General features: G+C 48.8%; 3 protein-coding genes across 6 annotated transcripts in view; 1 reads left to right on the top strand and 2 right to left on the bottom strand.

The window, feature by feature from the left end:
• The window catches only part of shkbp1 (SH3KBP1 binding protein 1), a 7818-nt gene extending 1465 nt beyond the window's left edge, over positions 1 to 6353 (top strand). Inside the window, exons 2-17 of the mRNA XM_023961672.1 lie at positions 509 to 562; positions 646 to 691; positions 763 to 895; positions 963 to 1043; positions 1586 to 1750; positions 1818 to 1908; positions 2100 to 2290; positions 2714 to 2829; positions 3045 to 3132; positions 3267 to 3383; positions 3475 to 3645; positions 3788 to 3943; positions 4018 to 4114; positions 4184 to 4368; positions 4442 to 4544; positions 4626 to 6353. Coding sequence (XP_023817440.1) covers positions 509 to 562; positions 646 to 691; positions 763 to 895; positions 963 to 1043; positions 1586 to 1750; positions 1818 to 1908; positions 2100 to 2290; positions 2714 to 2829; positions 3045 to 3132; positions 3267 to 3383; positions 3475 to 3645; positions 3788 to 3943; positions 4018 to 4114; positions 4184 to 4368; positions 4442 to 4544; positions 4626 to 5289 — 2458 coding nt within the window. The 3' untranslated portion in view covers positions 5290 to 6353. The remainder of the gene's footprint in view (positions 1 to 508; positions 563 to 645; positions 692 to 762; positions 896 to 962; positions 1044 to 1585; positions 1751 to 1817; positions 1909 to 2099; positions 2291 to 2713; positions 2830 to 3044; positions 3133 to 3266; positions 3384 to 3474; positions 3646 to 3787; positions 3944 to 4017; positions 4115 to 4183; positions 4369 to 4441; positions 4545 to 4625) is intronic.
• Positions 6354 to 7127: 774 nt separating this feature from the next.
• On the bottom strand, positions 7128 to 11946 carry LOC101168802 (estrogen-related receptor gamma-like). Its single transcript, XM_023961673.1, has 8 exons — positions 11466 to 11946; positions 10366 to 10699; positions 9703 to 9856; positions 9384 to 9500; positions 9201 to 9308; positions 8965 to 9126; positions 8625 to 8897; positions 7128 to 7711 (listed from the first exon to the last, which is right to left on the bottom strand). Exons 1-8 carry the CDS (start codon positions 11519 to 11521, stop codon positions 7473 to 7475), a joined length of 1443 nt encoding a protein of 480 aa, XP_023817441.1. The 5' UTR covers positions 11522 to 11946; the 3' UTR covers positions 7128 to 7472.
• A 6471-nt stretch (positions 11947 to 18417) lies between these two features.
• LOC101168560 (latent-transforming growth factor beta-binding protein 1) overlaps positions 18418 to 23211 on the bottom strand; it is a 50737-nt gene continuing 45943 nt past the window's right edge. For all 4 annotated transcript variants that reach the window (XM_023961386.1, XM_023961384.1, XM_023961385.1 and 1 more), the window contains 4 exons: positions 23027 to 23198; positions 22651 to 22949; positions 22056 to 22208; positions 18418 to 20887 (listed from right to left, as the gene is read on the bottom strand). In XM_023961386.1, the coding sequence (XP_023817154.1) occupies positions 20745 to 20887; positions 22056 to 22208; positions 22651 to 22949; positions 23027 to 23198 (767 nt within the window). In that variant the 3' untranslated portion in view covers positions 18418 to 20744. The remainder of the gene's footprint in view (positions 20888 to 22055; positions 22209 to 22650; positions 22950 to 23026; positions 23199 to 23211) is intronic.

The following is a 23211-nucleotide window of genomic DNA, read 5'->3' as shown; positions in this document are numbered from 1 at the left end:
TTGAGTAGGTCGTCAGCTGGTGGGTCACATGTTTGTGGGCGGAGACATTGATTTGAAGTCACCTGTGGTTTTTCCCTGTGTAAGATGGAAGGGGGGGTGAGCTGGGTTGCCATATATTTTTTGTTGACACACTTTTATGCTTTTTCTTTATTTTTTTTGTTGCTTTTTTTCTCTTTTTGATCCCGACATCATGGGTGGATTTAACAACCTTCTCTTTCACTAATAAAAAGTAAAACATGCAAAGTTGCTTAAGCTTCCTGGTTTTGGGCGCGTCATTCGACACCCGGACCCAGCAGCAGCTTCTCAGGGGCTACACTGGGAGTTGGACCCTCAGCCCCCGCTGGTCCATCTTTTGGACCCCAGAAGGAGGTTATGACTGCAGAGGACGGAGGTGATGGTCTTCTGGTCCAGAGAGGTTCTGTCCAGCAGCACCGCGAGCTGCTGTGAGGCCGGGTGGAGGAGGCTCTCCAGAGAACCCGCAGAAAATTGACGAGCTGTTTGTCCACAGGTTCAGCACCTCCAGACAGACGCTCACCTGGGTTCCGGACTCCTTCTTCTCCAGGTTGGTCCTCCGGACCAGTTCTTGGTCCGTCTGTCTGTGGACCATGAAGGCTTTTCCTAAAGCTTCTGTGTTTTCTCTGTCAGCCTGCTGAGCGGACGCATCTCCACCCTGAAGGATGAGACCGGAGCGGTGGGTTTGCACGTCGCCGCCCCCCGCCGCCCCCTGTGGGCCCCTCCTGAATCCCCTTTGCTTTTGTGCAGATCTTCATCGACAGAGACCCCTCTCTGTTCGCTCCCATCCTCAACTTCCTGCGGACCAAGGAGCTGTACCCGCGCTCCATCAACGTGCACCTGCTGGTGCACGAGGCAGAGTTCTACGGCATCACGCCGCTCGGTGAGCCCGCAGGTCACGTTTGTTTTCTCCCATCGGAGCGCCGCTCTGACGCTGTTTCCTGCCGCAGTGCGGAAGCTGCAGCTGTGCGACGAGCTGGACCGCTCCTCCTGCGGAAACGTGCTGTTCAACGGCTACCTGCCCCCCCCAGGTACTCCACCCATCCTCACCTGGGTGTGGCATAAGACACGCCCACTCAGAAAGATTCAGAAGGTCAAAGTTCAGCTTGAAAAGGTTTGAAGTGCCGTCCACTTCCTGTGTTCTGTCAGGTTAAGGTGGATCCTTCAAAGGACTGAGAGCAGAACCGTTTAGTCACATGGTGCTTTTAAGGTGGTCTGATGGAGATCCACAGCAGTTCTGTTCTCATTTAAACTACCAGGAAAATGACTTTTCACTGAAGGTTTCTGCCCCAAAACTTGACAATATTCACGTAATTGTGGAATCTGTTGTCACAAACTTTATTTAAAAATATTTTCTTCAATAATTGTCCTTAAAACCTAAAGTAAACAACGATGACAAGATAATGTACACATAAATATTAATACAAGTTTTCATTAGAGTCTCAGATTCATCACTTCATTTGGAAACTGGGTTCTTTGATCTTCTGGCGTTCTTCCTCTCTTTAGAAGAACCTCCTCGTGTTTCTCTGGAACAGTAAACGTTCCTCAGCAGAGTTTTCTGTTCAACTCTCAGTGTCGCCAGCCAAGCGTCGGAACCGCCACAGCGTGGCGGGGCCGCAGTTCATGATGGGCCGGGCCGTGGCGGCGGAGAGGGCGCCGGTGAGGCGCAGCAACACCATGCCGCCCAACCTGGGGGGGGCTGGGATCCTGAGGAGCTGCGAGGAGCGCGCACCCACAGGTAGCACGGCGGCGGCGGCGCCACGGTGCCGGGAGCCGAGCCCTTCTCACGCTCCGTGTCTGTGCAGGGGGGTCGGCGGACGCCGGCATGGTGCGGATCATCTGCGGACACTATAACTGGATCGCCGTGGCCTACGCCCAGTTCGTGGTCTGCTACAGGTAAAGCCCACCGGAGGGCGCTGCTCCACCCGGGGAGAACCGTCAGCAGACTTCAACATGTTCTTCATCTGAAGAACCAAACTGGACTGAAGGGACTTAGTATTGTTGATGTCAGGATGTCTCTGTGGTTCTGTTCTTGGAACCTTGTCGAGTCTGTTTCTAGAGGTTCTAGACGTTCATGTCTTCTCCAGGATGAAGGAGTCGACGGGCTGGCAGCAGGTCTTCACCTCGCCTCGCCTCGACTGGATGATTGACAGAGTGGCGCTCAACGCCAGAGTGATGGGCGGCTCCCTGGGAGACAACGACAAAATGGTGGCGGTCGCCTCGGTGACGGAGATCATCCTGTGGGCCATCTGCCCCGACGGCAACGGAAACGAAATCGGTACGAGTCTGACACCGCCGTCACGCCATCGGAAAACGTCTGCGCAGAGGAAACCCGCATGGGTTCTTAGTTCTTCAGAACCAAACCGGGTTTGGTTTGTTCAGATGTTCTCCTGGTGGAACCACAGCCGCTCTGACTCCCACAGACATGTGGAAGGGGGTGTTTGCTCGGTCCCTGACCCCCCCATCCAAAGGTGTTCTCACTGCAGTAGAGAAAAGCCCAGAGCATGATGCTGCCGCCGCCGTGTTTCTGGCTGGGTTCTGCTGTCCTTTCACCAAACCGTCCCGAAGCGTCTTCAGACGTTCACGGAGAAACAAACGAGTATTTCTAGACCAAAAGGAGGCCTTTGAAACTTCCTCCAGTCAAACGGAGCCGATCTGTGTCTCTACTGAGGATGATGATGAAGATGTTCTTGTCCCGCAGGCGTCTTCAGCCTGAACGTGCCGGCAGAGGCGCTCTTCTTCGTTGGGAACCAGCTGATCGCCACCAGCCACACCGGGAAGATTGGGGTTTGGAACGCCGTCACCAAACACTGGCAGGTGGGTGGAGTCATGCTCAGCGGGGGGCGTGGCTTAGAGAGCTATGACATTTCTGAGCCGAACCCGACGGCACCACCAGGTTCCTCTCACACACACCGGGTGGGTCTGAGGCTGGTCCAGCCCAGATCATCAAACCCTTCTGTCTACCGGTCCAGTACCATCTGGTCCATCTGTCAGTTCTTATGAAGCAGTCCTGGACTCTGGTCTCTCTGCAGAACCAGGATGTGGTTCCCATCAGCAGCTACGACACCGCCGGCTCCTTCCTCATCCTCGGCTGCAACAACGGCTCCATCTATTACATCGGTGAGAGAACCTGGGCGGGTTCCTTTGGGCGCCGCCCACCTGCAGCACATGTTCCTGTCCCGTTCTGCCGCTCGTGTTCTGTGTGCGTTCCGGTCTCGTTGAAGCTCCTTCAGTGAAGGTGGTTCTGTTTGCAGATGTTCAGAAGTTTCCTCTGAGGATGAAGGACAACGACCTGCTGGTGACGGAGCTGTACCGAGACCCCACCGAAGACGCCATCACGGCGCTCAGCGTTTACCTCACGCCCAAAACCAGTAAGGACCGGCAGAACCTGCACTTTAACCGCACCGGCACCAAACGCCGCTGGCCTCGGTCCTGGTTAAAGGGTCCAACCGGTGTGTTCAGGCGACAGCGGGAACTGGATCGAGATCGCGTACGGAACCAGTTCTGGGACGGTCCGGGTCATCGTTCAGCATCCAGAGACGGTCGGGTCCGGACCCCAGCTCTTCCAGACCTTCTCTGTCCACCGCAGCCCCGTGACCAAGATCATGCTGTCTGAGAAGCACCTGATCTCAGGTGGGCGGGGCTTCTGCAGCCTCTGCTGCTTTCAGGCCTCTGATCAGGAAGAAGTTTGAGTTTTTTCTGGAGAGGCGGCTCTTTCACAGTTTTCTGATTTGCTGCTGTTCTCGTCGCTTCACCTTTGGCTCCGCCTCCTCAGTTTGTGCAGATAACAACCACGTGCGGACGTGGACGGTGACCCGCTTCAGAGGGATGATCTCCACGCAGCCTGGGTCCACGCCGCTCACCTCCTTTAAGATCCTCAGCCTGGACGACGTGGACGGACACGGCGGCTGCAGCACCGGCACCGAGATCGGTAAGGCCCCCGCCGCCGGGGGCAAGGCCCCTCGGGGGAGGGGTCAGAGAGCTCAGGGGTGTCTGTGCTTCCAGGTCCTTACGGAGAGAGAGACGACCAGCAGGTCTTCATTCAGAGAGTCGTCCCGGACACGGATAAGCTCTACGTCAGGCTGTCGTCCAACGGGAAGAGGTGAGCGGCGGTGGGCGGGGCTTATGCTGCGTTGGGCGCTGAGATTCACAGAGCGTTCCTGTGCGTTAGGGTGTGCGAGGTGCGCTCGGTGGACGGGACGCCCATCACAGCCTTCGTGGTCCACGAGTGCGAGGGCTCCAGCCGCATCGGCTCGCGGCCGCGCCGGTACCTGTTCAGCGGCCACGGCAACGGCAGCATCCAGATGTGGGACCTGACCACCGCCATGGAGATCGCCGGGAAGGTGGACATCAGAGGTGAGCAGGTGGTCACAGAGTGGCGGCCGCCGCCGCTCTGTGACCACCTGACGTCTCATTGGCTGTCTGGCAGCGCTGGGCGGGCCCACAGAGGAGGAGCTGCTGGAGCTGCTGGACCAGTGCGACCTGGCTCTGACCCGAACTCCCGACAGCACCCCGAGAGCCTCCACCTGCAGGTACCGACACCTGTCTGTCTTTTTAGCTCCTCCTTCCTTTATCTTCATCATCATCATCATCGTCACTTCCTGTTCCTGCAGCCTCCACTCTCAGCTCAGCGAAAGCTTTCGGATGGAGCGCCTCCACGCCGCAGGAGGACGAGGAGCAAACGGAGCTTCGGGTTCCTCTGCGTCGCTGTGCAGCAGCCTCCCCCGGCAGGCCCCGCCCCCGCTGCCCCTGAGCAAACCCGCACGAGACCTCGGCCCCTCGCCCGTGCCTCAAAGCTTCGCTGTCCCCGCCCACTCCTCCAGCCCCCGCCCCACCAGGCCGGAGCGGGACGTGGCGGCCGTGCGCCGGGGCAGCTTCGTGGAGCGCTGCCAGGAGCTGGCCAAAGGTTCAGAGGCGGCCAGTTCGGTGTTCGGGCCCCCGGTTGGGGGGGAGGGCTTCAGGCGGAGCTTGGCGGTGTGCGGCGAGTTGGACGCCAGGTTCTCCTTCAGGAGCCCCACCAGCTTCTCCGTCTCCCCCGGGACCCGCCTCTCCTCTGGAACGCCGTCCCCTCTGTCTTCGTCTTCATTACAGCGCAGAGCCACGCCCACCTCCCCGACAAGCCCCGCCCCCGCGGCGGCGGCTCACTCCCTGACCGCTTCCTCCCCTCGCCAGGCAGCGGGCTCACCTGTGGACGCACCCGCCTCACCTGAGAGCCCGGGCAGTCTGGACGGGCCCCCCACCTCACCCAAACCCCCCATGAACGAGACCAGCTTCTGAGGGCTTAACCCATGTTGTCATGGTTACCGCAGACCCTTCGGTCCGCTCCGCTCTGGTCCCAGAACCCAGAGGTCCAACGATGTCAGATTTCTGAACCAGAACCGCCGTTTCTGTTCTACGAGATCCAAACACGACGGGAGCCGAACGGGCGACCGAACCAAGACGAAGGTGACCCATTTCAACCGTCAGAAACCGTTACAGGGAAAAGGTTCTGGTTCTGCTGCTGCAGAAGCCCCGCCCCCTCTGAGCTCACATCTCAGAGTTGAAGGTGCAGATGGCGCCGGCGCCCGGAGGGAAGGTGGGCCGGCTCCGTTTAGAAGGATCCGAGAAGGCAGCTTTGGAGAAGACTTCGGTTCAAATCCGGGACACCGATTGAAAACTGATCTGAGACCAGATCTCAAAGATCCACTTTGATCTGTTGAAATCCTGCAGACCAGCTGTTTGATCACCTGAGGAGACTTCAGCACCGATTCACGGTGAAAACAAAAACACGGGTCCAAGAACAGAACCCTGCGGCACACCAAGACCGAGTCCAGGTTTGCTTTTCATCTGTTATTTGGAAGGAGGTTAAACCAGATGATGGGAATGAACGCTTTGGTTCTGATCAGGAGCCAGAACCGGAACCACTCCAGCCTCCAAACCCACATTTGGTCTGCAGGAGACGATGCAAAGCTGCAGCAGAAGAAGGTTCCTGCTCTTCACCCTGAAGCCTTTTCTACCGACATTTGGATCAGAACCGTATTTTTGTAGTTTTTGATGTGAAGAAGCCGGTTTTCTGTCTGTGGGAGGAAGAAGCTTCTACCTGGATGTGGAGCACTTCCTGTCCGAGGACAGGAGGAACGGCGCCCGCCATCCATCAAGGTGTCGAAGCAAACGTGACACCAAGAAGCACAAATACAGACGTTCAGCTGTAGAACCCAACAGAACCAGAAACCTGCAGGTTCTGGCTCCTAAGCAGAACCCTGGTTCTATCAGAAGCTCTGATACAAAGGAGGACTGTATGTGGACGCCGCCTGGGTTCTGTAGGTTCTGGTCCTTTTCATTAAAGATCTTTGACACCAGAATCCGTCGTTTTCCTGAAGCTTCAGCCGCTTCATCTGAGAAAATCAGAACCGATTTTCAAAAAGAAAATGTCTAAAAGCAAAATCTCTGATTCTCTGCTGCCTTGGATGATTTTTCATCAAACACTGTGGAACCAAAGTGCCGACATTTTAAGAAATAAGAAAAATAATACGTTCATCACGACCCGAATCACTGTTTTATGTAAATGTGTCTTTTAGGGATTTATTTTGAAACTTTTCAACATGTTTTTATGCAGAAATGATCCGTTAAAACCCAGAAACGTCACAAAAAACAATCTGATGAAGAGGAAATATAATAAATGTTCAAACTAAAAAATGACATCTTAATAAGAAAGATATCTGAAATGTTTAGCACATTTTTCATTTTTTTAACAAAACCAGTAAAAGAAAAAAAGTCATTTTTGTCAAAGAGCGTTTCTAAACTAAAATATTGTTTTCTTGTTGGACTTTTTCTGGTTTTCAGTAAAAATATTGTGAAAAAACAAACACAAATACGAAAAGAAGGTTTTATTTTCTGAAAAATAAAGAACAATAAATACATAAACACAAATAAATTTGTTATTTATAAAAAACTGAAATAAGTCCGCACAAAGGTCAACAAAATAAAAGTCTTAGTTGTATGTTGTGTAGTTGTGTTGAGATTTGGCTGAAGAGCTTCCAGAATATTTGTCTGGAAAAGTATGGAAGCTCATTTGTGTCAAAACTATGAAAAGTTATTCAGGTTCAAACTAGTTCTGGAAGGAAGTTCGCTTCAAATCCTGTTAAAACGTCTTTATTTAGGAAATAAATGTCTACAAAAAGTTCCTGCTCATCGATTCTTTGTTTTCATCCTGTTGAAGTTGATCTATGAAAAAAGGAAGGAAGGATGCAAATTATGAACATCAGCTATGTGACAATTACTTTGAAAATCCAGAAAAACAGTCTTTGTGTCAAAGTTTGGATCAGAAACCTGAAATGAATCTCTGGAAACGCATGAATGGAAATACTATGGAAGCCCTTTGGAGACAAAACCAGCCTAACCTACAGAAGCTGCTTCGGGTCCAAATGTTTTTACAAACGCGTTGTGTAGAAAAATAAAAGTCTGTTTTTCAGCGGCCGGGCTCAGGCCTTGGCGTCCAGCATCTCCAGCAGCAGCTTGTGGAGGGGGACGCGGCGCTGGCGGTGCAGCCGCAGGAGGGCGTGCACGGCGCGGTCGGCGGTCTGCCGCAGCAGCGGCAGGCTCATGAGCAGCCGGCCCGCTCGCCGCTGCTCCCTCCTGGACGCCTCGTGTTCCTGCAGCGCCTCGTGGAGCCCGTCCTGGAAGCGGTGCACGGCGTCCGGACAGTCCAGGGGGTCGGCGTCTGGGACGACAGCGGAGGCGGGGTCAGAGTTCGAGCTCAGGAAAACGTGTCACAGCTGTGAGATCCTCACGCCAGCGCGCCAGTATTGATCTGAGGCTCAGACGCTGACGCTTCACACAGACCCCCCTTCTGCCCAACAATTAAAAGATGACCCACCCCCCCTCTGGGCAGCTGATCAATACTCGTACGGTTCCTCGGCTGCAGCCGCCAGCCTTTGATCAATACCAAACCAGGGCCTCTGCTTTCCAAATGACAGGATTCCCACTGACAGTGAACACACCGTCACTTCTCTGACAGTGGGAGGCTTCAGCGCCTGTGATGTGTGACAGTGAACACCGTCACCTGAATGCACCACAGGTCCGACTCAACGAATCATCTCTGGCAGAACCCGCAAGGTTCTGAACGGCCAACATAAAAGCCCGGCTGTACGTTCGGTTATTTCTGGGAGTCGAATCTCATTTTTCTTCTGACACCAGCTTCTAGTGGTCGTTTCAGGAACTGCAATCTTTGGCACGCTCCGCCTAGATTTGAATCCACTGACAAAAAGAAGAGGCTCGTTTTCACCCCATAACGAACGGGACGGTAACCGCAGACGCTCAAATGTCCCATTCTTGTTGCAGATTTTAAACACGCCATGAAAACTTCCTGCGACACGAAAAAAACAAACAGACAAACCGTTCTGCGATGCCGCCACGTTCCACGTTTTCCGTAATTAATTCTGCTACTGTTTTTTCAAAAATGAGAATAAAAACTAAGAACGAGTGACACTCTGATGTCCCATAATATTATGGACAGCGGAGTAACCATAGAATCTCAGATGTCCCACAGTTTATAGGTACAGTGAAGTAACCACAGACACCGTTTAATGGACTGACTGGGTTGGCAGACAGATTTGCTGACTCAGCATTCGTACCGGAGTTGGCGAGGGCCACGGCCTTCAGCGCCGCCGCCTCCTCAGCGCTCAGCTTCATCGACTCGTATCTCGCCGTCAGGTGACGCAGCGCCTCGTACAGGTCGGCCAATCCCGCCGCTCGACACTCCGCCTCGTCCAACTGCAAGTTCGATGCAAAGACAAGCTCCTCCCTTGAGGCGCCCTGCGAGCGCCAGGCCACGCCTACAAGCAGAGCCTCCATCCAACCACTCTGCAGCAGCGACATCTGATCGACCAATGAGAGGCCGGAGAATCCTAGAGAGACGGAATATGGAAGGTCACTGCAGCCCTAATTCCTGAACACGAATAGTTCGTCTCTTACCGGGGATCTGCTTGGCCCAGCCAATCAGAAGCAGCAGCTCCCGGTTCAGAAGGTCACACAGGGTCAGCAGCGTCCGCAGGCTGCTGTCATTGGTGGAGTCATCCTGATTGGCAGCCAGGGGGACGGGCTCTGTGAGCAGCAGGTGAGAAACCACCTTGTTTCCTGCGAGACGACAGAGAGCGGCGAGAATGAGCAGCCTGAGAGGCGGGACGGGGTCAGAGGTCACGAGGACTCACTGCTGCTGCCGAGGCTGGCATGGCTGTACCCGCCTCTGCCGCACAGGCCCGCCTCCACCCGCCTCTTGTACTTCTGCCGGCCCCCTCGGACCCGATCCAGGCGCACACCTGCAGCACAGACAGTCACGGTTTGCAGCGGAAGGACGCGGCGCCGCGGCGCTGCGTGTGGCGGTCGCTACGCACCCTCCCGCATCATCCCCGCCTGCAGGCACTTCTGGAAGCGGCAGGCCTGGCAGGCTTTCCTCCTCCGCTTGGTGATCTCGCAGTCGTTCATCACCGGGCAGCTGTACTCAATGTTGCCTAGGTGACGAGGAAACGTATTGACAAGCTGCGAGCAAACAAAGGCGTCTCCTGACGGCTTCACACGCCAATCAATGCGGCGAGCGCCGCCGTATTGATCAACAGGATCGCACGACTGATCTTGAATCTGTGTCACCTCTGATTGATGACATCATCAAGGTCAGAAGGAGAGTATGTTTTTAGTCTGAAGGGACTTTGTCACCTTGTATGGTCCTCTTGAAGAACGCCTTGCAGGCCTCGCAGGACGCCACCCCGTAGTGATACCCGGAGGCGAAGTCTCCGCACACCAAACACAGCCTCTTTGGCCCCACGGGACCCATCGGGGTCAGGTAGTCCCCCCTGAGGATGGAGTCCACCTGCACACAGATGGGGGGGCGGGGGTTGGATTGAAAACCGAACCCAACAAGATTCAGTTCAGCAGGTGACCACCAGGGGGCGTCCTACCAACAACTCATTTGGTTTAGCGTTACAATCGAAACAACGTAGAATTTGGTCTAAAACGTTTTTCACTTTAAGGCGAGGTTTTATACTAAAACGCCACTCGAATGGGGGCGTGGCTCCAATATCGACAGCCGACTGAGCATGCTCCAACGCCAAGTTTGTCTGGAAGGGCCAGAGTTGGATGATGTAATTTCCTGCCAAGTCGGTGACCACTGAGGAGAGAACTGACCAGCAGGTCACATGACCTCTTCTCCGTTCAGATGCGGTCAGCTGCCGTCGATCAAGAACGTCTTTTGGTTCACGGTTCACCGTCTCAGAGCATCGCTTTTTTTTTACGCTGAGTTCAGTCGTAGAGTTGGTGCAGAGTGCTGCCCCCTGCTGGTAGGCAGTACTTTAAAAACGTTAGCGGGAATCGAACCCCCACCTTTGCTGAGAAAGATTCTGTCTGCAGCAGCAAAAGTCTCCCCGAAGCCTCCGACGCGGGGATGCTGCCCCCTACGCCTTCCCGGCTGGAACTGCACCCTGTCAGGGAGTCGGGCTCTGCACCCCCGCAGAGAAGGCCGTAGGAGGAGGAGGAGGAAGAGGGCGGGCTGGACAGGAGGAAGACGGGGTTTGAGGGGCTAAAGGAAGACGAGGTGTCGAGGGGGAAGGAGGGACTGCGGGGGGAGGAGTGGAGGAGGAAGGAGGGAGACTGAGGTTCATCGCTGGGGGAGATGGAGGAGGAGGAGGAGGAGGAGGAGGAAGGGGAGTCCTGAAGGCTGCGGAAAGAAAAACAAAAATAGATTTTTGCTCCAATTATTCCTGATCTGCACTTTAGTGAAAAGTATTTTTATTAAAGTTTTTTCTGCAAACAACAAACAAAATGTTTCGATCAAGAAAACTTGAATTTGATTAAAATCTGTTTCTGAAGTTATTCCTCTGAAGCATCATTTCATTCCATTTAATTAATTGAACACATGTGAATAATATGTTAATGGGTTAATCTAATTGTCCCTAGGTGTGAGTGTGAGATTGAATGGGTGAGTGATTGTGGCCCTGAGACAGACGTCCCCTGCCTTCGCCCATAAGGAGCTGGGATAGGCTCCAGCAGCCCCGTGACCCCAAAAGGTACAAAACGGCAGAAGATGAATGAAATATGAATAATATGTCATTTCTCTGGCATGTTGACGCTCATCTGTGACGTCCCACCGCTCTTCCTCTTCAACAGCCGGACAGTCCCGTCAGCCGTTTCACCCCTCGGAGTCGGACGTCTGTTCTCCGCACTTGCCCCCTCCCCTGGGGGAGCGGCGAGCTGCTCCAACAGCCGCGCTCTGGAGGCATTTGGTGGTTCAACCCCCCAGTCCCACCCCTGAATGCCGAGGGTCCAGTCTTTGATGCGACCGGGCCTTGAATCTGAACCCATGACCTTCCAGTCTCAGGGCGGACGCTCTACCACAAGGCCGCTGAGATGCTGTTGTTTCCCTCGAGAGCTAAAGTGAAGCAAAAGGGGCAGATTTGTAACTCCTAGGGGTAAAAGGAACTCACCGCTGCGGACTGTGGTACGACACGTCTGCTGCCAGACAGAAGTCCTTCAGCTCCATCCCGACGCCGGCTGCAGGTCTCCAACAGGAAAACAGGGAGAACCAGCAACTGCGATGCTTTCAGGTGCAGCTTGTAAAAAAGGGTACTTCCAGCTGCAGTGGAGGAGTTCAGAAAAACCTGGCAGAGACGTTTCAGGTGCAGACATGAAGCTGTGAGGCTTCTGCACTCATTTATCTGTTTGTGCAGTTATCTCACAGAGGAGGATAAGGGGGCGGGGCCTGCAGGTTTTGCCAATCAGCACTCAGCATCACAAGGGGATTGACTCCTCTGATCATCTCTATTGATTTGGACAGTGACAGATGTAGGCCACGGCTGCGTGTGGCTCCGCCCCCTCAGGTCCACCTGAAACTTTTCCTGCTGGACGTCACTGGAAAAGAATCAGGAGGACTTTGTCATTTTAAACAACAGAAGAGGAAAAACGACGCTGCAGTGCAGACGCAAACACACATTTGAATGTTTCCAGTTAACAAGAAGCCTCGATGCACACTGGGTTTTCGCTGAGACTTCTGGGAGATTTCCGGGAAGCTGGATTTTGGGGCGGTACACTAAGTGTCGGTGTTACGCCATCACGGCTTTGAACGTGAAATGTCTTCATGAAAACAACAATAAAAGTATTTCATTCCTTCTGCTAAAGCTGAAAAAAACATGAAAAAATGTTTGAATGAAAGCTACAAATGAACAATTAGCAAAATTCAGCACGGCTGCTAATGATAATAGACATGATTGTTTCTAACATTATGTGCAATTCTTTCTCAGAAACATGTCATGACGTTGTGATCTGTTTTACCCACACGACTTTTTAATCTCAACAGGACCTAAATAGATAAATACTCTGCAGGAGCACTTGAAGGATTTTATTAAATAGTCAAATCAAAGGAAAACTGAGCAAATCCTGTCAGGACAGAGTCTGAATGCTGAAGCAAACAGTATGAACACGGAACAATGCTAAAGCTACATGCTAACAAAGACAAACAATATGAGGAAATGCTGAAGTAAATGCTAATTTAAGATGATGATTTTCAAAATAAAAGGGGAAACCTAAAATGATCCTTGAATAAAACTTGGATTGAAATTGTTGTAAAAACAAAAAAGGCATGCAGAGACACTGTGGATTAGATTTGTCTATGTAGACGTGGAGAAGACGTTCTCCACTGTTTTATTCCTCAATGAAAGTGTGATTTTTATGTATCCCATGACAACTGGGATGGTTGAACACATGAGGACTGGACTGACCTCCACTCACTGAGATCTGGATCTGCTGAGATGTTCCAAAAATCCTCAAACACCGGATTTAGTTTTCCCGACTCCCCAAAGTGTTTCTCTGGAGCAACTATGGTCACATTCATGATGGTTCCACTTCCATCATCCTCACAGCCGTCACCAGCTCTTCCTTTTTCAGGATCATTAAGCCCAGGAATGTCTCACTGTTGCATCTGTGTTTCCCAGCTTTATTTTGTATTCCTTGTTTTATTTTGGTGGTTTTCCTGTCTGGTTTTCATTGAAAAAGGTTCAACGTTGGTTGAAAAAGTGGGTTTTACTCAGTGTGACCCTTTGCTAGCTTACATTTGAGACTCCCGTCCATGAAAATCGAGACTGAACGGAGCGTGTCTGCTGACCCCGAGGTCACAGCTGGGATTGGATTCCTGAATCAGCACTTTAACAGTGAGGCCTGAAGCCACGGCATCCTAATCGTACGCTCAGACGAGGCGGGCAGCTCAGGCCAGTCTCACCTACATCTGCTGTTTCATAAGAGCATAACTAGGCCTGTCTGTCTGACAGATGCCCCCACCTGAGGACCGTCTCTCCACACACATCCAGATCCTGTCAGATCACAGCTTCCATTCTTCTTGGAGTCTATTCTGTCTCTTTCAACCAGCAGTAACTCCATGAGGAACATCATCGCCCAAATAACGGATGTTTTCAAAACTGTTGGGTTTTGTAGATCAGTGGTTAAAGTTTTGTGTTCAGGATTCTGCCGCTCCGCCCACTCCACCATGATGGACGCAGAACTAGAAACCCCGGTTGGCTCCACTTGTGAATGTGGGTCACAGTTTGGGTGCAGTTCTACACTGGTCTCATCTGGGAGGATGGTCAGGTTTCCCTGAAGTAGCTAGGCTTCAGTCCATGATGCATATGATGCAAATGATGCATATAATGCACATAAAGCATGTGGTGCATGTGATGCAAATGATGCATGTGATGCATATAATGCATATAATGCATGTGATGCATATAATGCATGTGATGCATATAATGCATATGATGCATGTGACGCATATAATGCATATGATGCATGTGATGCATATGATGCATGTGGTGCATGTGATGCATGTGATGCATATAATGCATGTGTTGCATGTGATGCATATAATGCATATGATGCATGTGATGCATATAATGCATATGATGCATGTGATGCATGTAATGCATATGATGCATGTGATCCATATGATGCATGTGGTGCATGTGATGCATATAATGCATGTGATGCATATAATGCATATGATGCATGTGATGCATATGATGCATGTGATGCATATAATGCATGTGATGCATATAATGCATATGATGCATGTGACGCATATAATGCATATGATGCATATAATGCATGTGACGCATATAATGCATATGATGCATATAATGCATGTGATGCATATAATGCATGTGTTGCATGAACTGTCCTTCCATTTTTGAGAGCGCTGGTTAAACCACTTCAGTTTACTTTAGATATAATGCAAAAAGTTTTAGTCCTCATTTTCTCATAGAAATTAGTTTTTGTTTTTTACCAACCTTTAATAAACATGAATTGTTGCCCCAAACAATGGATATTTCATGATCAAATCAAAACTCCATTAAGTGCAAATGTTTTTTTTTAAGGCCTATTTACTTATGTGTTGTGAAATCCTCTTAGGGAATATTTCTGTTTTTCTGCCCGTTCTGCTTTGCAGGACCCACACGTCCATCCTGTGGTCCCTGTTCTGGCTTCTCTCTCTTCTTCCCATCAGTTGTGAATCATCTCAGAAATGTTCAGGGGGAAGCAGTTCTGGTTTTGTCTTTGCAGAGGAGTTTGCATGCTGGGTTGATGGGATGAAGCTCGTTTTTAAAGTAACTTTTGCTCTGGGTGTTTTCATCTTCTCCTAAAGCTCACGTCGTTTCCTCCCTTTAGCTCTTTTCTTTCATGGAAAGTCTCTCTGCATGAAGAAAAAAGCCTTTCAGGCTGTAAAGTCATGACATGAGCAGATGGAGATCCTAAAGCGGCCTGTGAAAGCCTTAAACACCGCCGGTCAGCAGAGGGAAAACGGTGGATGCTCATGAAAATAATACTATCAGAAAGGAGACGATTAGTGGAAGAAGCTTCAGCAAACAGTCTGTTATAAAGCTGCCCACAGTTTGAACTTCCTCTAGCAAACGCTCACTGTTTTCTCATGAAATGAGACTTGGAGGTGGTGGAGCGTTTCCCGCTCTCAGCAGCCTCATGCGTCTTCTTTGTTTCCTCCAAACGTTCAGCCAACAGCGGCACAAACGTCGGTGCTGAAAGCCGATCCTGGAGGCGTTCTTCTCCTGACCCACTCACCGTCTTCAGTCATATCTGGGTCAGGGCTGCTCTGACTCAACCATTACCTCATTATAACCCCCCCCCCCCCCCCCCCGCACCTTAATGGACATCTTAAAGGATGTTTATTGGACGACTGTGTCCACTAAACCACCAAGACATCTACAGTCCTCCAGAGTTCTCCAGGGTCAGGCACGGAGAGCCCAACCGAATCAGGAGAACTTTGTTCGTCTTTGTGACAGAACTTTATAGAAAAATCCCAAACGTGTTCTCCTGCAGCGGGTCACAGTCGTTTCTCTCAGCTCTGTTTCGCCCGCTGGCTTAGAACCGATCGCCTTCCCTGCATGGAAACGACGCTGGCTGTTCTGTGAAAGTGAAAGCTGATATTCCGCTGGCTCACGGGTTCCGTCTGGTTCTGGGTGAAGCTTTATAATCCTCTTAGAGCCGCCTGAGTGTCTGTGTGTCGATGGATTGGCCTAAAATGCAAAGCCGCTTAGCAGGCTGGATGTGCAGAAACAGAGCAGGCATTAAGGTTATGGAGCCAGCTGCACACGAGCATCCCGCTGGGGACAACATTCACGGCTAGCAGGTTAGCGGCATGCTAACGGAGATTTCAGGCAGTTGTTAACTAATCGGTTTGACAAAAAGCACTGCTGTAGGTCAAGTCTTTTTTTTTCCTTTTTAATGTGACTAAATCCAAAAAAGACACAAACACAAGTAATTAGGGTTAATTAAAAATCAAGTTTCTATCAAAGTTTTGAAGAATTTGATGCTGGGGATGAGGAATCTGACTCTCCTGTGGAGTTCCTCAGAGTCTGATTCTTGGACCCCTGCTGTTCAGTTCTGACTCTATTGATGTTTTTATTCCATAGTTATGCAGATGACACACCTTTCTGGAAGTGTGTCTACAAAACATTGGATGTTCAAATAGAGCTTTATTCTGTCATTCCACATGGATTTTTGTTTTTACACAGGGGTTATATTTACATTGAGACGTTGTTAGGTAAATAAAATGCTGTCTGTTTATGTTTGTTTGATTGTTTTGCTTTAAACAATGAACTTTATTCAGAATAAATGTTTTTCGTACAGCGAGGCAAAGAAGTATTGTTCAAGTTCTCCCACTGAAAAAGATGAGACAGGCCTGCAATTCTAATGATAGGTAAACCTCAACTATGAGAGACAGAATGGATCCAGAAAATCACATTGTCTGATTTTTCATTTTATTTGTAACAAAAGTTCAACTCAATACTTTGTTGGCAATGAGAGCAGTCAAACTTTTGGTCCATTCCTCCATGCAGATCTCCTCTACAGCAGTGATGTTTTGTGGCTGTTGCTGGGCAACACGAACTTTCTACTCCCTCCAGAGATTTTGGTAAATGGTGTATACTTATATAGCGCCTTTCTTCCTACAAAGACAAAGCGCTTTACAGTCACAGACCCATTCACCCAGTCACACACACATTCTCTCACACATTCACACACTGGTGGCGGCTCCGCTGCCAAACACAGGCGCCAGCCAACCACCAGAGGCAAGGTGGGGTTTAGTTTCTTGCCCAAGGACACTTCGACTCATGTGCGTGCAAGGCGGGAATCGAACCTGCAATCTTAGGATCATGGGTCGACCGCCCTACCGCTGCACCACGGCCGCCCCACACCCATTTTCTATGGGGTTGAGATCTGAAGACTGGCTGGGCCACTCCAGGATCTTGAAAAGCTTCTTATGAAGCCACTCCTTCGTTACACAGGTAACGTCTTTGGGATGGTTGTTGTGCTGAAAAACCCAGCCATGTTTCTTCTTCAGTGCTGATGGAAGGAGGTTTTCACTCCAAATCTGACCATTCATGGCTCCATTCATTCTTTCCTTTACACGGATCAGTCGTCCTGGTCCCTTTGCTGAAAAACAGCCCAAAGCATGATGCTTCCACCCCCATGCTTTACAGTAGGTCTGGTGTTCTTTGGATGCAGCTCAGCATTCTTTCTCCTCCAAACAGTAGAGTTCTTACCAAAAAGTTCTATTGTGGTTTCATCTGACCATAGGACATTCTTCCAATCCTCTTCTGGATCATCCAAATGCTCTCTAGCAGACTGTAGACGGGCCTGCACATGTACTGGCTTTAGCAGGGGGACACGTCTGGCCCTGCAGGGTTTGAGTCCCTGGTGGTGTAGTGTGTTACTGATGTTACCTTTGTCACTTTGGTCCCAGCTCTCTGCAGGTCATTCACTAGGTCCCCCGTGGGATTCTGGGATTTTTGCTCACTGTTCTTGTGATTATTGTGACCCCACGGGGTGAGATCTTGGGGGGAGCCCCAGATGAAGGGAGACTCTCAGTGGTCTTGTTTGTCTTCCATTTCCTAATAATTGATTTCTTCACACCAAGCTGCTCACCTGTAGCAGATTCAGTCTCCCAGTCTGGTGCAGGTTTGGTTTCTGGTGTCCTCAGACAGCTCTTTGGTCTCCATAGTGGAGTTTGGAGTGTGACTGTTTGAGGTTGTGGACAGGTGTCTTTATACAGATAACCAGTTCAAACAGGTAACCTATTAGTACAGGTAACCAGTGGAGGACAGAGGATCCTCTACAGAAGAAGTTACAGGTCTGTGAGAGACAGAAATCCTGCTTGTTTGTAGATGAAAACATATTTATTTTCCACCATAATTTACTAATAAATTCTTTAAAAATCAGACAATGTGATTTTCTGGATGTTTTTTCTCATTCTGTTACTCGTAGTTGAGGTTTACCTATGATTTATGAAGAATCTTTTTCTGTGGAAGAACTTGAACAATTGGTGACTGACAATACTTTTTGCCCCCCTGTGAACATAAATCCTATGTAGAAGTATATCCACTGACGATACATTTAAATAAACTTTCTTTAGATCATTTTTCCATCAGAAACGGAAACAACAAACTTCTGTAAAAGGGTACAAATATTTTTTATTATTTGAAAAAAACGTGAAAAAACTGAATATTATTCAAAGTGACAAAATTACAAACACAATTAAGGAGTTTACGGAATCTCATTTGAAGAATAGAAAAATAGAAACAGCTTCTTTTGCACAAAACAAGGAGCTTTTAGGTTTCAGAATGAAGAGAAAAACATAAATATAGAAACTGGACTAAAGACAAAACAGTCTTTGTTTGACTGCAGATCTAAACATTCTGACGATTCAAGAAACCATGAAAAAATCCAAATGAACGTTTGTCTGATTACATTTTTAGTTTGGATTTGAGGAAAATACAAAGTTAGAGTTCAAATCCATGTGAGGCAAATATCAAGCTGTTATTTAGCGATTGGTTATAGTCTGTAAACAGCAGACGCCTTAAAAAAGGAAACAAACTGTGGAACCAACAAGAACAACTAATGGAAACCTGCTAAAGAGGCCAAACTTTATTTAGCCACACTTACAAACTTATATTTTGTATTTACAACTCCAACAGGAACATTTTTACTGCAGTAGAAATGTAAAAATGAAGTCAGTCATCAAAGGATTAGCTAGGATTTCTAAATTCTTCCGTTTAAATGTACAAACATGTCTGTTTTCCATCTCAAGAGCTCGCTAAACAAAACCTGTTCAACCTTGAAATCCTGAACTTCCTGGAATTTTTGTCTTTGATTTTTCAGTGACTACAGTTGTGTTTTTTAACAAGAAGAGATTTTTTAACATCTTTTATTCTGGTCGGCTTAATTGTTTTCCAGTTAAGAAATGAACGTCTACCTGTACTGTTTATATATTTCAGTATGTAAGGAGGATAATAAAAACAGAGGATTTCTTAGCTTCACTGTTGAGAAAAGACGTCGTCTGTGAGTCTGAATTCCTTCACGACTCCAGAACCCTAAAGGATCTAGAGCAAGACTAACAAGTTTTCTAGATTTTAACTCCGACACGCTCATGATGTCAACCGTTTTCCAAAATACAAACTTTTTAAATCTGAACTTTTTACAAAGACTTTTTATGAATCCACTGTGTTCTGAGGATGAAACGATCAATTTAAACAACAAATCTTCGAACACAATGCATTGTGGTCTATATTTGCTGATCTAGTGAGCATCGATACACACTAACAGGGTGTGAGCAATACTTTGATTGACAGCAGATACATCACATTTCTGCCACGGCTCCAGCGCTCATCATCATCTATCAAAGGAGGCCGTGGAGCGGCGAGCTCCTCCCATGTGGGAGGGGCTAAGAGGGAAGCCATTTTGGGAAATGGTGGTTTTCCAGAGGAGCTGTGGATCCAACAATTCCACATGAGTTGTGTGGCGCTGTGGGACCTCTGGTGGCGCCCGCCGTGCAGCGCCCAAGGCCGCCAGTTCCTACCAAGACGGGCATCGCCATCCGCTTGGTGGTCACGTGACTCATTCAACTTGAAAAGTGTTTCCATTGCAGTTTAGTGAATTTGTTGGCGAATTTCTAATCGTAAATCCACTTTGTTCTCACAGTCAGTGGAAACGCAGCTACAGAGAACGACGTAGTGAAAGAATTCGGACAAAGTTAATATTTGTTTCTTCTAATTTTTGATAAATACATCTGCAGCTGTTAGCCGAGCAGCTAGTGAAGGAAAACCTAAAACTACGTAGTACAAAAATGTAAATCAATAAAATGTACAATTTAGTGTGAATGACTGTATTTCTTTCCAAACAACAATAATACTTGATTGTGTGTTTAATTAACAAATGCTAACCTCCAGAAAATGACCTTCTATCTGAAAACACGCAAAAAAGAAAAAAACTTTAACTGTTGTAAAAATACTTTTTTGATGACTTGGTGCTAAATAAAACTAGCATTTTTCACAGATAAAGTGTAGCTTTGCTTTGGTCAGCAGTCATTTTAATTTTCATTAAAGCAGCAAAATCCAATTTTAGTTGTTGTTTTTTTCTTTTTTGCTCTGTTGTGTCGTTTTTATCCTCAGAATTTGCTCTTTAGGTGTTTTTGTGTCTTAATGAGGTGGAGGTGATACAAGCATACAGGTGAAGGTATCCACGCGACACACCTGAGCAACATCTTTAAATGTTGAAGTGTTATCTTCAGTGCTGTCCGTCAAAACCCAGCCTTTCATTTTAGGAAAGTTTGGTTCCTGAACCAGGATTATGTGATCCACCAGAACCTTCAGAACCCGGTTTATATTCAGTGGAAAACTACGTTTGAGGGTTGCAGTAACTCTTAAATGTTGCCGTTTTGTTAAACCTCATGGGTTCTGCACAGGCTTCTGAACCAACGGCTGGTTCTGTTGGATCTCAGTGCAGTTTTTGACAGCAGCGACCATCGCAGTGAACATGGTTGAACTGGAAGGTTGAAGAAATTGTGCTGTATTTGCGTGACGGCTGTTGTAGGTTGTGTGTGTTAATGTGTTTGTGTTTCGGACTCACTGTTTGTCCGTATGGATCTCACAGAAATCCCAGCACTTATTAAACTTTTAAAAGACAGACTGTGTTGCTTCAGTCGTAAACCCCCCAGTTTTGTTCTGAGACCCCCCCCAGCCTGGAACTGTGACCTGATGTGACCTTTGGATGCATTTACTGGGTTTGTTCACTTCAAAAAGCAGATGAATGAACAGGCGAGGTTAACAAACTCAGTTTAGTGCAATCAAAAACACTACTTCAGTCCGGGACTCTTTGACCTTTGACCCGGTTTATCAGCTGTCGACGCGCCGGTCCAGTGGACCTCCGTCCGTCTACGCAGCCACGCAGTGGTTCCGCCTGCGGGACACGACGTACCCCCTCCTGCAGACGCAGCGGAACGAGCCTTCGGTGTTGACGCAGCGAGCGTTCACGCACGGGAACTCCAGGCCAACGCCGTCCTCGCACTCGTTGACGTCTGCGAAGGATCGGGACAGAGGCGTGAGAGGCGGGGAAACGGTTTCAGCGTCCAGCTGGAGAACGCTCAAATGCTGCCGACTGCCAGAAAACTAAAACCACCATGAAGTGAAGCAACCAGAGAGCCACGACCTTCCTGCTCCAACGTGAAAGACGACGATGATGATGATGTCATGAATGACAAAAACCTTCCAAGTACGGCCTCATGTACAGAAAAGATCAAAATGCACATTTGTGGTTCTTCTTGAAAAATCTTCCAGCTGGGATTTAGAATTACTGCTAGGAATTTTTGAATATCGAACCTGACCCAATCCAGGTTTGTTCCTGGTGTGATCCAGGTTTGGATTCAGTCAGATCAGGATTGGACTTGATTTGATCCAGGTTTAGTCCTGGTGTGTTCCAGGTTGGGTCCTGGTCTAATCCGGACTTGAAGTTGGTCCGATCCAGGTTTTTTCGTTTTCTAATTCAGATTTGGTCTGATATAAGTTAGAACCAGGTTTGATCTGTTTTTGGTTTGGTCTAATCCAAGTTTATTCCTGGTTTAAACCAGGTTTCTTCCATGTCTGATTCAGATTTTTAATCTGGTCTGATCCTTGTTCAATCCAGGTATGATTCAAATTTGGACCTGGTCTGATCTAGGTGTAGACCTGGTCTGATCTAGGTGTAGACCTGGTCTGATCTAGGTGTAGACCTGGTCTGATCTAGGTGTAGACCTGGTCTGATCTAGGTGTAGACCTGGTCTGATCTAGGTGTAGACCTGGTCTGATCTAGGTGTAGACCTGGTCTGATCTAGGTGTAGACCTGGTCTGATCCATGTTCCGAACTGGGCAGGACCAGGATTGGCCCTGGTCTGACCTACAGCTGGGTTCACAGCTACACTCTGACTGAGACTCTGTCCTCTTGCAGATGAACACACTGGGTAACACTTTATCATGACTATCCATTAGAGCTAGTTAACAAATCATTAATAAACTCTTAGTTATTGAGTTATAAATGACTTGCTAAATAACTGTTAACAGTTAGTTAAGGATTTATAAAGTGTTACCACACACTGAAGTGCGGTTCACTTTTTCTGCTTTTGTGTATCCTGTGTGTGAAAGTGAAACCAAATCAGATGGACTGGACAGTCATTTCCAGCCCAGTGAGCATCAACCAGCCTTTCTCTGTACCTATGCAGGTCATGGAGGTCATGTCCAGCTCGTATCCGTGGTAGCAGTCACAGGTGTAACCTTCAGCGACACGGATGCACCTGCCGTTCTCACAGCCATGAAGTATCCCACAATCCTCTGCTGCACTCAGTCCAGCGTACAACTCGTAACGCCCTAAAGAATAAAAACACAGATCAGAGGAAGAACGGGGAATTCATCTTTTCAGTTTTATCTACTCTGATTCTTTAGACATTTCTTTCTAATGTTTTTTATTAAATATAAATGAGGTTTTAGAAACTTGGATTAGTGGAAACAGAAACATAAAGAGGTGTGACCTCTACTCTCTGCAGTGATATCAAGGGTGTCTACCAGGGATCTATCCTTGGACTCTTTCCATTTTTAAAGCACTTTTGGAAAACAATAAACAAATAACCACTGTGAACCTTGAAAACTCTACGTTTTTAAGACTTAGAACTTCAGGAAACTCAGATAGAAGATCCTCTGGAGTTCTGATGACTCAGCAGAGATCGGGTTCTTTCCCTTTTTCTTCAGTCACAACAATTCTTCATTTTTTTAACATGTTCCATGTTCCCCACGCTCCATCAAAGCTACTTACTCTCGTACAGCCTCCTTGGTGCTCCTCGTCCCCCTGCTCCTCCTCCTCCTCGATTCCTGTCAGTGAAAGGAGGAAACGGTGGGCTGGGCCTCCACGTCATCTCGTCCTCCTCCTCCTGATCATCGTAGGGAGATCCAGGCAGCGGCGCCAGGCTTAGAGGAGGTCCGTCAGGCCGGGATGGAGGGAAAGGACGGGCCCCAAATCCTATCTCGGACCGGGGGTCTGGGGGGAGTCGGAATGAAGGGGTTTGGGGGGCGGAGCTGTCAGGGGAGCTGTAGTCTCCTTCAGAGTAGTAAGAACTGCAGAAAGGCACAAGCAGTGAGTGTCGGCACAGTTTCATTTCACAAAACGAAAAACTCTGGGTCTGCGTCCTCACCTGTAATCCGACGGACGATAAGCATCTTCTGGCAGGCTGGAGGTGCCGGGGGTCCTCCCCCCAAAACCCGACCTGACGCCCCCTGCTGGTGAGTAATCGTCGTAGTCAGGCCGACTGAAGTCTCTGCTGGGGACCAGCGTCCGAGTGTACAGGTCTGAACCATAAGGAGGAGCTGAAGAGACAAG

This window comes from Oryzias latipes, chromosome 13 (assembly GCF_002234675.1).
Source record: "Oryzias latipes chromosome 13, ASM223467v1".
NCBI lineage: Eukaryota > Metazoa > Chordata > Actinopteri > Beloniformes > Adrianichthyidae > Oryzias > Oryzias latipes.
Note: the sequence above shows the minus strand (reverse complement) of the source record. Positions and strands in the feature narration are given on the sequence as shown.

Bases quoted from the DNA above. Each gene is read 5' to 3' on its own strand.
- LOC101168802 (XM_023961673.1), bottom strand. From the start codon at position 11,521: ATGGAGCTGAAGGACTTCTGTCTGGCAGCAGACGTGTCGTACCACAGT. The intron at 9,857-10,365 runs GTGGGGGTTCGA...ATCTGTGTGCAG, and splicing joins CAGAATCTTTCTCAGCAAAG to GTGGACTCCATCCTCAGGGG. The intron at 9,127-9,200 runs GTGAGTCCTCGT...GTCGTCTCGCAG, and splicing joins TGCCAGCCTCGGCAGCAGCA to GAAACAAGGTGGTTTCTCAC.